The sequence below is a fragment of the Zea mays genome, chromosome 3, assembly GCF_902167145.1.
Source record: "Zea mays cultivar B73 chromosome 3, Zm-B73-REFERENCE-NAM-5.0, whole genome shotgun sequence".
NCBI lineage: Eukaryota > Viridiplantae > Streptophyta > Magnoliopsida > Poales > Poaceae > Zea > Zea mays.
The window spans coordinates 69,200,805-69,213,693 of record NC_050098.1 but is presented as its reverse complement, the minus strand read 5'-3'; the positions used below and the strand labels follow the sequence as shown (position 1 = coordinate 69,213,693).

The following is a 12,889-nucleotide window of genomic DNA, read 5'->3' as shown; positions in this document are numbered from 1 at the left end:
TCACTAGATGGTGGATACTCTGAATGTTGGAACTCGCTCTCCTGAGCAAGATGATCCAACGGGGGAGTGAAAGTAATGCGGACAAGGTTTTAGCTCAAGAAGGCAATTGCTCTGTTGATCTCGCCTCTCAAGGGCACTGTGCGGGGGTATTTATAGGTGCCTGAGTGCCCAGCATCATGGATTAAGGACGCATGTGCCCTCAGGCGCCTAGGTCATCCCCGGAATATTCCCATAAAGCAGGGTTACAAACTGTCATTACAGAAAAGCCTTCAGAAACCGGGCCCGTAATGCGCTCAGCCGCACGGGGCCTATTACAATGGGCCAAATTCTATGTGGGCCTTCGCATTGGACGAGGCCGCGAGATGGAGCGACCTCGTCGTAGGCCTTCGTATTGCAGCGTATTGGACGAAGGGTGGAAACTGCCGGCCGTTTAGCCTCCGTTGGTTTGGTGAGGTCGGCGAAGGCATCGAGCGAAGGGTGGCATCTTCGCCTTCGCCCCAACATTTGCCCTCCGAGGGACCAGTTCGACTAAGTCATCTGGTGCCGAAGGAATTGCTAGATGGTGGAGACGCTGCGTTTAGCCTCCGTTGGTTTGGTGAGATCAGCGAAGGCATCGAGCGAAGGGTGGCGTCTTCGCCTTCGCCCCAACATTTGCCCTCCGAGGGACCAGTTCGACTAAGTCATCTGGTGCCGAAGGCGTCGCTAGATGGTGGAGACGCTGCCCTCGCTCGAAGTGGTTCCGCGGGGGTTTTTTATGTGACCGTTGATGGACGCGACACTGTTGGACTGCGGGTTTCTCGAAGCGTCGCGTCCTGTGTATAAAAGGGGGCGGGGCGGAGCGGGTTAGGTACTCTTTCTGCGTGCCACAAAACCCTAGCCTCCTTTTGAAACCAACCGCTTGCCTGCCCTCCTTGCTCCTGCTCGTCGGGGATCTAGCCCGTGTGAAGCAGACCGCCCGCCGCCATCGACGGTATGTAGCCATGCCGTCCTCTTCCTCTTCTGCTGCCGATACACTGCCGGTCGGCGCATCGTCCGAGGGCACGCTGAGCAATGTGGCGGCGGAGGAGTTGCATCCTGGTGACACAGTGGAATTCGGCGTGTCGCAGATGTCCTCGGTCCGCGTGCACGACATGCAGCAGCTTGGATATTTCGGCGGCGGAGTGGCGCGTGTCCCGGGGGCGGAGGAGGTCCCCGAGCCAGAAGGCGAGTTGGTTGTCTTCGAGGCCTTTTTCGCCACTGGCCTTCGTCTGCCTGCGCATCGATTCATGGCGGAGGTCCTGCGTAGATTCGAGGTCCAGGTCCACCAGCTGACACCGAATGCTGTGGTGGCCCTGGCGAAGTATGTCTGGGCGACGACTTCGTACGTCGGGCAGCCCTCTATGGAGGTCTTCGCGAAGCATTATTGTCTGCATTGGCAGAAAAGGAAAATTGGATCTTGCACATTTACGCCGAAGACCGGCAAGACTTCGATGGAAGTCGTGGAGTTGGTGCCCTGCGCCCGCAATAAATGGGGCAACTGGTGGGAATTTTGGTTTTACGTTTCCGAAGGCACAGTTGAAGACCATCCATGGCTCCCCGTGGCCGTCATGTGCTCACATTATTACGTAGCGTACCCGCAGTTCGAGGTAGCGGAGGATGATGAAAACGAGGGGGCCCTTCGGTGCGCTGTCTGCATGAGTAGAGGGCGCGACCTTGTTGAGGAGTTTGTCGGGTATGGGTTATGGCCTTTGGTGCATGGCTGGGTGCTGGGCGAAGTATGCCCTCGCCAGATGCCCTCTCGCGGCGGGATGCTGGTGCGAAGTCCTGTCTTCGCTCTAGATTTGCATGGCCGAGATCCTACCGCATTCGTGCGTGAAGCGGAAGACGGTGCGGCGAGGATCGTGGGTCGCTACGTGCCGAAGACAGAGGGTCTACGGAGCTGGGATATCCGTGGGTCCAATGACAGGCTGAATCGGGTCTTCGAATTGAACCGTTTGTCGTACGGTTGTTATCCCGGGGAAGACGTCGCCGACCGCCGCGGGAAGAAACCGATGGGCGGTACCGAGAAAGGGCCTTCGCAGGAGACTGCCCCGGCCACTAAGAAGAGAAAATTAGGTACTATAGTGGGGGGAAAGGGGTGTCTGATACTTTTGATGTGGATTTGATGGGGACATGTGCAGCCCCCGGGGGAAGGATGTCTTCGCCCAAACTCCGGGAGTCTTCGGCGCGAATGCTGGAGGTTACCGGGGGTCGGTGGCCAAAGAATCTTCCGATCCCCTGGGTAGAGGGCGAAGACATGTCTACGTCTCATATAGCTCATGGCTTGAGGATTTTCCCTTACGGACGGAACATTGCTGTTGTTGTGTCGGCAGTGATGAACAAGGATCGCCAGGATGCTGCGCAGAAGCATCGGGCGGTCGTCAGACTCCCCGATCCTAGGCGTGAAGCGAAGAGATCGCGGGGGAGTGCGAAGGCCACCGCCCCCGGCGGTAGCCAGCCGACGCTGGCCGCAAAACCGGCCGCAACCGGATCCAGCAAGGTGACGGAGAGCACGAAGGCAGTCGTCGCCGGCGGAACCATGTCTACCTCGGGTGGAGCTGCGAAGGTCCGGGAGCTACCTTCGCCGGGGAGACGCGTTGCCGACTTCAGCACGAATATTAGTGTGGACGACTATTTCGTTGTTAAGTATTTTTTTTTGACCGGTGGTGCGTTGCAGGGTCGGGCGAGGGGCAAATGGTTGTTGCCCCGCCTGTGGTGGCAACCACGGCGTCAAACGTGGTGGTTGGGGTGAAGGGTGACGCTTTCTGCGCGAGCGTCGAGATTTCGTCGGCCGCCGCCGTCAAGGACGAGGCGGGCGCCATGTCCCGTCGGCTGAGGGAGGCGTCGCAGCAGCTGTCGCAGCAGCTAAGTCAAGTAAGTTGAGCTGGACTTCAGTGTTTGTTGTTTCCATGGGGATTGTGGTCTTATGTGTTTCTGTTAGGTGGCCGACTTCGCCGACCGTGTGGCGTCGGGTGCCCTTACTGTAGATGTGTCTGCCGAAGTCGAGAGACTTCGGGCGCAGCACGCGGACGCCATCCGGGAGAAGTCGGCTGCGGAGATCAAAAACCGCAGGCTGGCGGAGAAGGTGGCTGCCCTGGAGGCCGAGAAGACAGACCTCCGGCGCCAGCTGGCGGAGGAAAGGAGGGAGGCCAACCAGGCCATCGCCGAGGCGCAGGCTGCGCAGGCGGATGCCAAATTGGCGCGGGCGGAGGGAAGCCTCGCCAGCCAACGCGCCGAGGAATGGGAGGTGAGGTTCAACGCTCTGCACGACCGCGTGGACAAGGCCGAGGCCTCTACGCGCTCGGAGGTTGAGCGGACGCGTGCACAGCTCGTGGACTCGTACCGCAAGCTGGGTGCGCAGACGTCTGACTTCAAGGTGCCCGACCGAGAGGCGGGCCTTCGTTTCCTCGAGTGGTTGCAAGAGGAACTGCTGGTACTCCCTACCATCGTGGAGGGTTTCATGTCTTTTGCCTCCCTCGTCACCTGCAAAGGGGCCATGAATGCGCTGTCCCGCGAGGGGTGCAAACACTATGAGGTCTTCGACCAGTCCGATGAAAACTTTGAGTGCGAAATTTTTAAGGTCGAAGACCCTGTGGTAAAGGATTCCGTGGGGGCACTCTTCGATCGTATGTGGGGTCCTCATGGCCGGGAGGCGGTTAGGGAGCGGTCTGATCGGGCGAGAGAGCAGGTAAGGCTTGTTTTTTGTTTCGTGTGGTTGATTGTGGTACGTGTGGGTTTGCTGAATGAGTGTGCTGTTGCTGCAGGTGGCGCGTGCTGAGGATGTCAAAGACCTTGGGCATCTGAACGGCGCGCGGCCCGAGGCCGAGGTCAACCCGGTGCTGCCCGAGGCTGAGGTCGACCCGGCCCTGTGCACGGAAGCTGTTGAGGGCGCCTCCGCTGGGCCTGTGTCCACTGTGTCCGGTGAAGGCTCCTTGCCAGCCCCTGCGCCGATGGCGGAGGACCCCCCGAAGGCGGTGGCGGAGCTAGCAGCGGAGGATCCTATGGCGGCGGCCGGGCCTTTGCAGGTGGCTTAGTAGGTGTGGGGGAGTTAGTAAATTTTGTCTGTGTTACTGAACCTTGGTTGCTGCGCAGGTTCAAGATTTTGGGCCTACGCACGCAACCGCTACTGATACTGCTAATTTTGTGGCGGCTTCGACTGTGATTGCTGAAAATGAATCGGATGATTCTGTGTCTAAGTTTTTTGAGTTTGATGATTCTGGGGGTTCGGTTGTGTGGACTGAAGAGTCTTCGGATGAGGACTTCGATTATTTTGTGGCCTTGGATGTAGCTGCGGCGGAGGCTTCTCCGCGTGTGATGGATGCTGAAGTTTTTCCTGGTCCAAGTGCTGGGCACATGCGGCAAAGGGCGGTGGTGAAGCGTAGAGTGAGTGAGATGAAGGGTGGGCGTCTGCGTGTGGATAGGGCTGGCAAGCGGGAATTGTTGTCCTCGCCAGCTGGGGCGAGTGTAGGTGAGGGGGAGTTCCGAAGTCTCTTTGAGGGTGAGGAGCTGAGGATAATGTTGTTTAACTACAGGGAAATGGGTATTATCCCGGAAGTTGAACCAATGTAAGGTGTGATGCCCTCGCTGTATGTGTGTAACTTTAATTCGTATGATGATTTGTATGATGAGGTTGTGTGCGTTTGCTGATCTGGCGGTGCCCGTGGGGGACTTGTGCACTTGATCTAGCGTGTTTGTTATGTCGGTCCGGCTGCACCTGCTTTTGAGGGAGACTTCGATTTTGAGCACTTGTGCTAGTCCGGCTGCATCCTTAGGCGACTTTTGCACAGATAGTCTTTTGGGGAAGTCCTTGGTATTGCGCACTTGTTGTGCTAATCTGGCTGCACCCTTAGGCGACTTTTGCACGGATAGTCTTTTGGGGAAGACCTTGGTTTTGCGCACTTGTGCTAATCCGGCTGCACCCTTAGGCGACTTTTGCACGGATAGTCTTTTGGGGTAGACTTTGATTTTGCACACTTGTTGTGCTAGTCCGGCTGCACCCTTGGGCGACTTTTGCTCGGATTTATGAGGAAGACCTCGGTTTTGCGCACTCGTTGTGCTAGTCCGGCTGCACCCTAAGGCGACTTTTGCACGGATAGTCTTTTGGGGTAGACTTCGATTTTGCGCACTTGTTGTGCTAGTCCGGCTGCACCCTTGGGCGACTTTTGCTCGGATTGTCGCACGCGAGGGTAGCCAGCGCTGCCCCTCGCGGTGACTTCGTTGTGGTCGAATGCCGAAGACCGTCGATGCGGTCTTTTTCGACGTAATTTTTGCGGGAGTTTTTTTGCGTGTATATTACATGGCTCCGCCTCATTAAAAACCTCACCCCCGGGAGGAAAAGAGTGCGGGCCGGAATAAAGCTGTTTTGCAAATTACAAGGGCGAGATGACCCTGAGGAGTCAAACAAAAAATTTGCGGAGATTGTCAATGTTCCAAGAGTGCTCTAGGTCTTCGCCGGATGGCGTTGTGAGCCTGTACACGCTGGGGGACGCCTTCGTCTTGACGATGAAAGGGCCCTCCCACTTTGGCTCTAGCTTGCCCCGGGACTCTGTCCGAGCTGTCCAGACAAGTACGAGGTCTCCTTCACTGAATTCCATTGGGATGACTGTGTGGTCGCGCCATGCTTTTGTTTGAGCTTGGTATTTGTTTAGAGCCTGTAGGGCGAAGATGCGGTCTCCGTCGATGAGGTCCTTCGAAGTAGGCTCGTCTACATCGGGGACGGCGGACGTGACTGTCCGTGGTGACCCATGTTTTATTTCTTGCAGGGTCATGGCCTCCGATCCATATAGAAGGCGGAAAGGGGTGAACCCAGTCGCCCTGCACTCAGTCGTGTTCAGCGCCCAGACCACTTCAGGTAGCAGGTCGGCCCACTTGCCTTTCTTGTCGTCGAGGAGCATTTTCTTGACGGCTGTGAAAATTTTACCATTGGCGCGTTCCACGACTCCGTTGGATTGCGGGTGGTACACTGAGGCGAAGGCGAGCTTGGTGCCAATGGAGAAGCAAAAATCCTTGAAATCTTGGCTGTCAAATTGCTTGCCATTGTCAACTGTGAGCTCGGACGGGACTCCGAAGCGGCAAACAATGTTTTGCCAGAAGAACTTCTGGGCAGTCTTCGATGTTATCATGGATACAGCCCTGCCTCGATCCATTTGGTAAAATACTCGACGGCGACGAAGGTGAACTTGAGGTTCCCCTAGGCCGTGGGTAGGGGCCCGACAATGTCCAGGGCCCAGCGCTGAAGAGGCCACGTGTGGGCGATTAGCTTTGTGAATTGCGAAGGGCTTCCCGAGCGTGGAGAAAACTTCTGGCAGGCTTCGCAGGACCTTGTGACCCGATTTGCGGCGCAGATCATGGCGGGCCAGTAGAAACCTTGACGGATCACCTTTGCGGCTAGGGCCCTAGGCCCTGCGTGAGATCCGCAAGTCCCGCTGTGGACTTCGTGCAGGATTTGGATGCCTTCGGTCTCGGTGACACATTTAAGCATGGGTTGACTGACCCGCTTCTTGTAAAGCTGACCTTCGATTAGTGCGAAGTCCCGGCTTCGATGTTTGAGGCGCTTGGCCTCATTGATATCGGTTGGATGATAGTACCCCTGTAGGAACAGGGTTATTGGTGCCCGCCAGTCTTCGGTCATGATGAGGTTGACTATGCGGTGGCCCTCGCTGTCATTGGTTATTTGGAGCCCCTCTGGGCTGCGGACGGCTGGCGTGCCGATGACATGGTAGAAGACGTCGGAGGGCAGGGCCTCGCCTCTGGCGGCTGCCTTGGCCAATGCGTCGGCTTCCTCATTCTTGGCGCGGTCCACATGCTGTAAGGTAAAACCTTTGAATTGTCTTTCGAGGCTGCGGATAGCCGCAAGGTACTGCATAAGTGCGGGGTCCTTCGCTGCGTAGTCTTTCTCAACTTGGTCGGCAACTACCTTGGAGTCTGTTCTGATGATGCAGGTGGTGACACCAAGTGCCCTTAGCTTGCGAAGGCCGAGGATGACAGCTTCATATTCTGCTATATTGTTGGTGCATCTGTCAGACTCCAAAGCAAAGCTGAGGCATGCTGCGTATCTGTGCTTGACCCCTGTGGGTGAAGTAATGACTGCAGCGGCACCTGCCCCCGCATGGCACCATGCGCCGTCACAATGGATTGTCCACACCTTCTCTGCGGACGGGTCCGGCTGTGTTATTGGCCCAGTCTAGTCGACGATGAAGTCTACCAGGACTTGTGACTTGATGGCTGTCCTAGGTTCGAATGTGATGTGGTAGCCGGAGAGTTTGGCTGCCCATTTGGCAATCTGGACTGATGCCTCCGGGTTTCTAAACAATTCGCCGAGTCCCCTATCTGAGGTGACCCGGACCTTGAACGCTTCAAAATAATGGCGCAATTTGCGCGAAGTCATAACAACTGCGTAGGCGATTTTTTCCAGTTCTGTCATAATGCATTTTGATGTCGTGAGTACTTCAGAGACGTAATAAACTGGACACTGCCTGATCGTGCCCTCTCTGTTCTGCTCTTGAACCAGTGCTGCGCTGACCGCATGCGGCGAAGCTGCGATGTAGAGCAACAGGGGTAGCGAGGGGTCGGGGCTTGTGAGAATCGCCAACTCTGACATGTACTACTTTAATGAAGCGAAGGCCGCCGCCTGCTCTGGTCCCCATGCGAAGTCTTTTGCGCCGCGGAGTGTTCTGAGGAAAGGGAGGCTTCGCTCTGCGGATTTGGAGATGAATCTGTTGAGGGCGGCCAATCTGCTTGTCAATCGTTGGACGTCTCTGGCTGACTGCGGGGGCGTCATGCTGATGATGGCCTAGATTTTGGTTGGATTGGCTTCAATCCCGCAGTGCGACACCAGGTAGCCCAATATTTTCCCTTGGCGAACGCCGAAGACGCACTTTTCGGGGTTTAGGCGAAGTCGTGCGTCCCGCATGTTCGCAAACGTTTCGGCGAGGTCAGCCAAATGGTCCTCCTTGCTTCTGCTGGCGACGACGATGTCGTCCACATACGTAAATATGTTTCTGCCGACTTGGCTCTCGAGCACCGTTTTGGTGAGTCGAGACAATGTGGACCCGACATTCTTAAGTCCCTCCGGCATTCTGATGAAGCAATACGTGCTGAAGGGTGTTATGAAACTGGTGCTTGCCTTGTCTTCCTCCTTCATATATATTTGATGGTAGCCGGAGAAGCAATCAAGGAGCGACATGACTTCGCACCCGGCCGCACTATCGACGATTTTATCGATCCGAGGCAGCGGGAAGTTGTCCTTGGGGCAGGCCTTGTTGAGACTGGTGAAATCAATGCACATCCGCCATTTGCCGCTCTTCTTCTGCACCATTACTACGTTGGCGAGCCATGTAGGGAAGGCGATTGGCTCGATAAATTTGGCCTCAAGCAGGCGATGTACCTCGGCCTTGGCGGCTTCTGTCTTCTCATCAGACATCTTGCATAGCCGCTGCTTCTTCGACCTCACCGAAGGGTCGATTCCCAAGCTGTGCTCGATGATGGAACGACTGACACCGACCAGGTCGAGGGTGGACCAGGTGAAGACGTCTTTATTTTTGGACAGGCAGCAGACACTACTACAGATCATGCTATATGAGACGGTTAATTTTCAGTTATTAAGACGCTTATGAAGTGTCCAATTTTGATGGAGTCGCAAAAGATGTCACACATTTAAGATGGTTATAAACCGTCTTAAAAGATATTATATAAGACAGTTTTTAATTTATAACCGTCTGAAAAATGTATTTGTTTAAGTCATTTTGTCCGATAAACCGTCTGAAAAAGGTATTTGTTTAAGTCATTTCGTTCGATAAACCGCTTTGAATTAGGTTTTTTTAAGACACTGCTTCTAAAGAACCATAGAGAATACAAACATTAAAAGTCATAAAGTATTTATCAAACGTCTCGAATATCCTACAATAATAGACGATTACAATAGGAAATCCATCTTATTTAGGTGACTAATAATGGACGTTTTAGAAACCGTCTTATTTAGGAGACTGATATTAGACATTTTGGTAACCGTCTTATTAAGATTTAAACGAAATGACTTACACGGCAATACATTCTTCAATTTATAATCATTTTTTCAGATATCATGTTATAATAATTTGAAAGAGAAATATACATACACATATATTGAACAACATTATAATTAATATAATATAAATAAGTACCATTCAATATATCATAAGCATTGTCAAACAACGCATACATAAGTGTACTCTAAATCTAAACTAAAATACAACTGTTTGCATTAATGTTAAGCCTAACTTTATATGAATTAAAGTCTCCACACTTTTGCGACCACCAAATTTGAATTATATTCTATGTTTTCCTATACAACAAATAGGAGAAAACTAGACATAGCAAAAAGGTCCAAGCAGCACATGGATGGTCTCAAAGCTGCCCTTGTGCTTCTCCCTGTTCTTGATGACTCCTACACGCCCGGTGTTCCTCCCGCCAGTCACACTTCTTTGAATAACAGGGAGTATTATCTCCCTGTTAGCCTTATCCAAAGCCAAATCCATAATTCTAGATAAAGCAACTAATTTATCAACAACAAAAGAAGTTCAGATTAAATACGAAATGAAATATAACAAATTCCTTTCAGAAACTTGGAGGCATACTTGCTATATTGCAGTTGTGGACCAAGGGAGCCGAGCTTTGGATTTATTTTGAAACGTATCTCTTCACGTGGAATAGCTGCCATAAGCTACATATCACAAATGAAAACAAATCATATAACATAATCTAGTTGTTTAGATAAATAATAGCAGTTAAAACATTAAGTTAACCTGGTTAACAGAAAATGGAGATGGTGATGTTGATTGTGTTTGTGCTGGCGAAACCTGGGTCAACGAGGGCACTTGCTCAGGCATCATTAGAGCAACTTTGTCATCTTCTACCGTGCTGTTTGTAGGTAGACGGACAGGAGCAGCATACTGCAAAGAAAATATATTCCAACTATAATGGCAGAAGAGTGCACCACATATTCGATACAGAAGTTCAAAGCCAACCTGATTAAGTATATTTGGAAGGCTCATAGCTCGGGATGTGATATTGATCTCAGGTTGTTGTTCCATATGAGTTAGTGAAGGGATGGTCCCTGAAGGGACTTCTGCAACCACAGGGGTTTGAGATGCAGTAACATCTTTATTTGAAAAATCTGGATTTCCCTCGACTTCGCACAGACGATCTTTGAGCAGGGAGGTTGGTTTCACATCCTTTATGTCAACAGTAAGGTTCTTAAATAGCACCTGAAATCCCAAAAGAACATTTAGCATGGCCATGGGTAGCATGGCAGATACAAAGTCAATAAAGAAACTATCAAAAAAAGGAATGTTGAGGACCTCAATATCAAATTTCAGATTCATCTTGAGGTTTGGAAGATTATAAATTTCAGCAAGTAGACTTAGAATTCCCATGGTCCAGGGATTTGGAGATCGATATGCGATACTTGACTGGCAAGGTTCAAGGATCTGCAGAGCAGCCAATGGTCATGACTCATGATGCACCCAAGTTAATAATTGGATTTTCTTTGAGCTAGTTTAATCAGATTGTAATCTTTGGAGAAATATTTTACAAAAAAAGTTAGCAGGAATGGACACCTTTGAAGTGAATGGTATGACCGCAATCATCAATCCTTTCTCATATGCCTGAAGAAAAAATTCTCCAAAGATTATGAGCAGACAAATTGAATCGATTGAAGTGAATTGTACACCTCAGGAAGCACATAAATTTTACCAAAAAACACAGGTGAAACAGAAATATCATATTAAATAATATAGAGCAATACTAAATAAAGGATATAGACAGCCTAAGGGAGCTTTTGGAACTCCAAGTCTCCAACTACCAATGAGTTTAATGCAGAGAAGCAGTACCTCCACGATAAGAGATTTTGGATCAATCTCCTTAGCCCTTAGTGCCTGATTCCTACCAATGGTGAACTTTCCCAACCAACTGCCTAGGTTTTTTAGCAAGGAGCGCTCCTCGGAACTAGATTTGATAAGGTCTGATCTTAACAAGACCTGCAGCAAAAGTATCCAAGTTTAAACAAAATGGCTAGCAAAAAAATAAAAACAGGGCAGACAAATTGGAGAGAACAAAAACCTTGCAGTTCTCATATGTGGCTTTCAGTATTTCCTTGTTCATGGATTTTGAGTTTACTTTATCAAAGAACTTCAGATACAGATCATGGAAATTTGGTTCAATGCTTGCCCTGTTAAGATGAGCAGTGATTTGTATACCTCAGCATTGTCAGACAAATCTATACAAAATCAGTAATTGAGAATGATACCTTTTCATGACCATGTATTGTGCAAACCAAGTATAATACTGTTCCTGTATGACCTCATTAAATTCCTTTGCCTTAGCTTCCATATTTGAGATGGATATATTGTTGATCATAAAAAGAATCTTGTCCTGAACTTCAGGTGGAGGTGTCTAGGTTAAGAGAAGTCTATTAGCACGGGATGAGTTATGTATTAACCCAAAAGAGGAAACTCAGAAAACAAAACCAACCTCAATTGGTGTATCTCTTTGTTCCGCGGCAGCAACAAGTGTCTCTATATTTAAAGCAGTCCCAAATCCAGTAGTATATGAAGGTTGCCTAGGCAATCCTATAAAAGACAGGCATGACAGTGTAACTGTAAATAAAAGGTAAAAGGCTTGAGTAACTAATGTTATCATGAATGTGTTAAGCTAGCAAGCCACCCGAGGTACTTCGAGAACGCAGAAATCCAGTATGCAAACTCGTTGACACACTGGTAGATTGATGAGGTGAAGCTAGTAACGACGGTGTAGCAGTTGTCTGTGTTAAATGTATATGAATGTTGTACCCATGAATAAAGTGAGCACTTATGCAATGTTGTACATGAGAACCCAATAACCTTCATTTGGACATTTATATCCATAGTACTATCCAAATTCACATGTGAATGTCCATCGAGAAATCATCTTTCCATATAAAATTAGCACTATAGAATATATTTTTTGTTGAATCACTATAGCAGTAAAGCTGATATTTTGAGTATTCAGACTTCTTAGCAGAGCAAACAATCTTCCTTCATACCCTCTATCCTTATGCATTTACCATTAATCTCATTTGTACTCTTGTATGATATCTGACTGAAGAAACATATAACTTGAGTATCCTAGACATCAACCAAAGTACTTCATTCAAAATATGTTAATAGGATATTTATTCATCAATACAAACAGCCGTCGCTTTTTGAAGCAAATGATCATGTCTGCCATTGTCACATTAATCTCAGAGACTACTACTGCCAAGTTTTCACTTTTCGGTGGTGAACAAATCAAACAATACCGTCATCAATAATGAGAAATTCACTAATCATTTGACCTCGCACAAAGCATATCCTAAATGTAATCATGTTTTTTGTCTTATTCCTCAAAATACCAGAAGTAATCATGTTTTCTTGTCTTATTCCTAAATGTACAAAGCATCTCCAATGTGGTTTAATGAAGCCAAGGGAATAAGCATCATTTGGGCAAAAACTGGCACATTGCACGATTTATCATTTTAATTAATATATGCACAAAAATCAAATGCCCTATTTCTGTTCCTGCATTATGAGTGAAAAAAGAACAAACGACGTCATTGTGTCCCGTACATCATCACCATGTCATTGGACGCCATTGTTTGCTGTGGATTGGATTGGATTAGATTGGATTCGATCGATGTGGAGATGAGAGAAGAAAGAGGGGTTCCGTAGGGAGACTTCGCTTGATACAGGTACCTGACCGGTTGGGCGGGACGGACAGGGCACACTGTGACGCCATGGCCATCGGTGGCGGTCGAGCGGCCCTTCCTCCTCTTCCTGTCCATCGGCGCCGAACAGGGAGAGGGGCAGCGGAGGCGTTG

The 12,889-nt window shown here is 49.8% G+C and overlaps 1 protein-coding gene across 1 annotated transcript; it reads right to left on the bottom strand.

The window, feature by feature from the left end:
* Positions 1-9,195: 9,195 nt before the first annotated feature.
* Positions 9,196-11,718, bottom strand: LOC103650181 (CCR4-NOT transcription complex subunit 1). The gene is made up of 10 exons (XM_020550991.1): positions 11,527-11,718; positions 11,303-11,448; positions 11,116-11,224; positions 10,887-11,033; positions 10,614-10,661; positions 10,356-10,484; positions 10,023-10,262; positions 9,801-9,947; positions 9,633-9,718; positions 9,196-9,537 (listed from the first exon to the last, which is right to left on the bottom strand). Exons 1-10 carry the CDS (start codon positions 11,692-11,694, stop codon positions 9,363-9,365), a joined length of 1,395 nt encoding a protein of 464 aa, XP_020406580.1. The 5' UTR covers positions 11,695-11,718; the 3' UTR covers positions 9,196-9,362.
* Between the last annotated feature and the right edge of the window lie 1,171 nt (positions 11,719-12,889).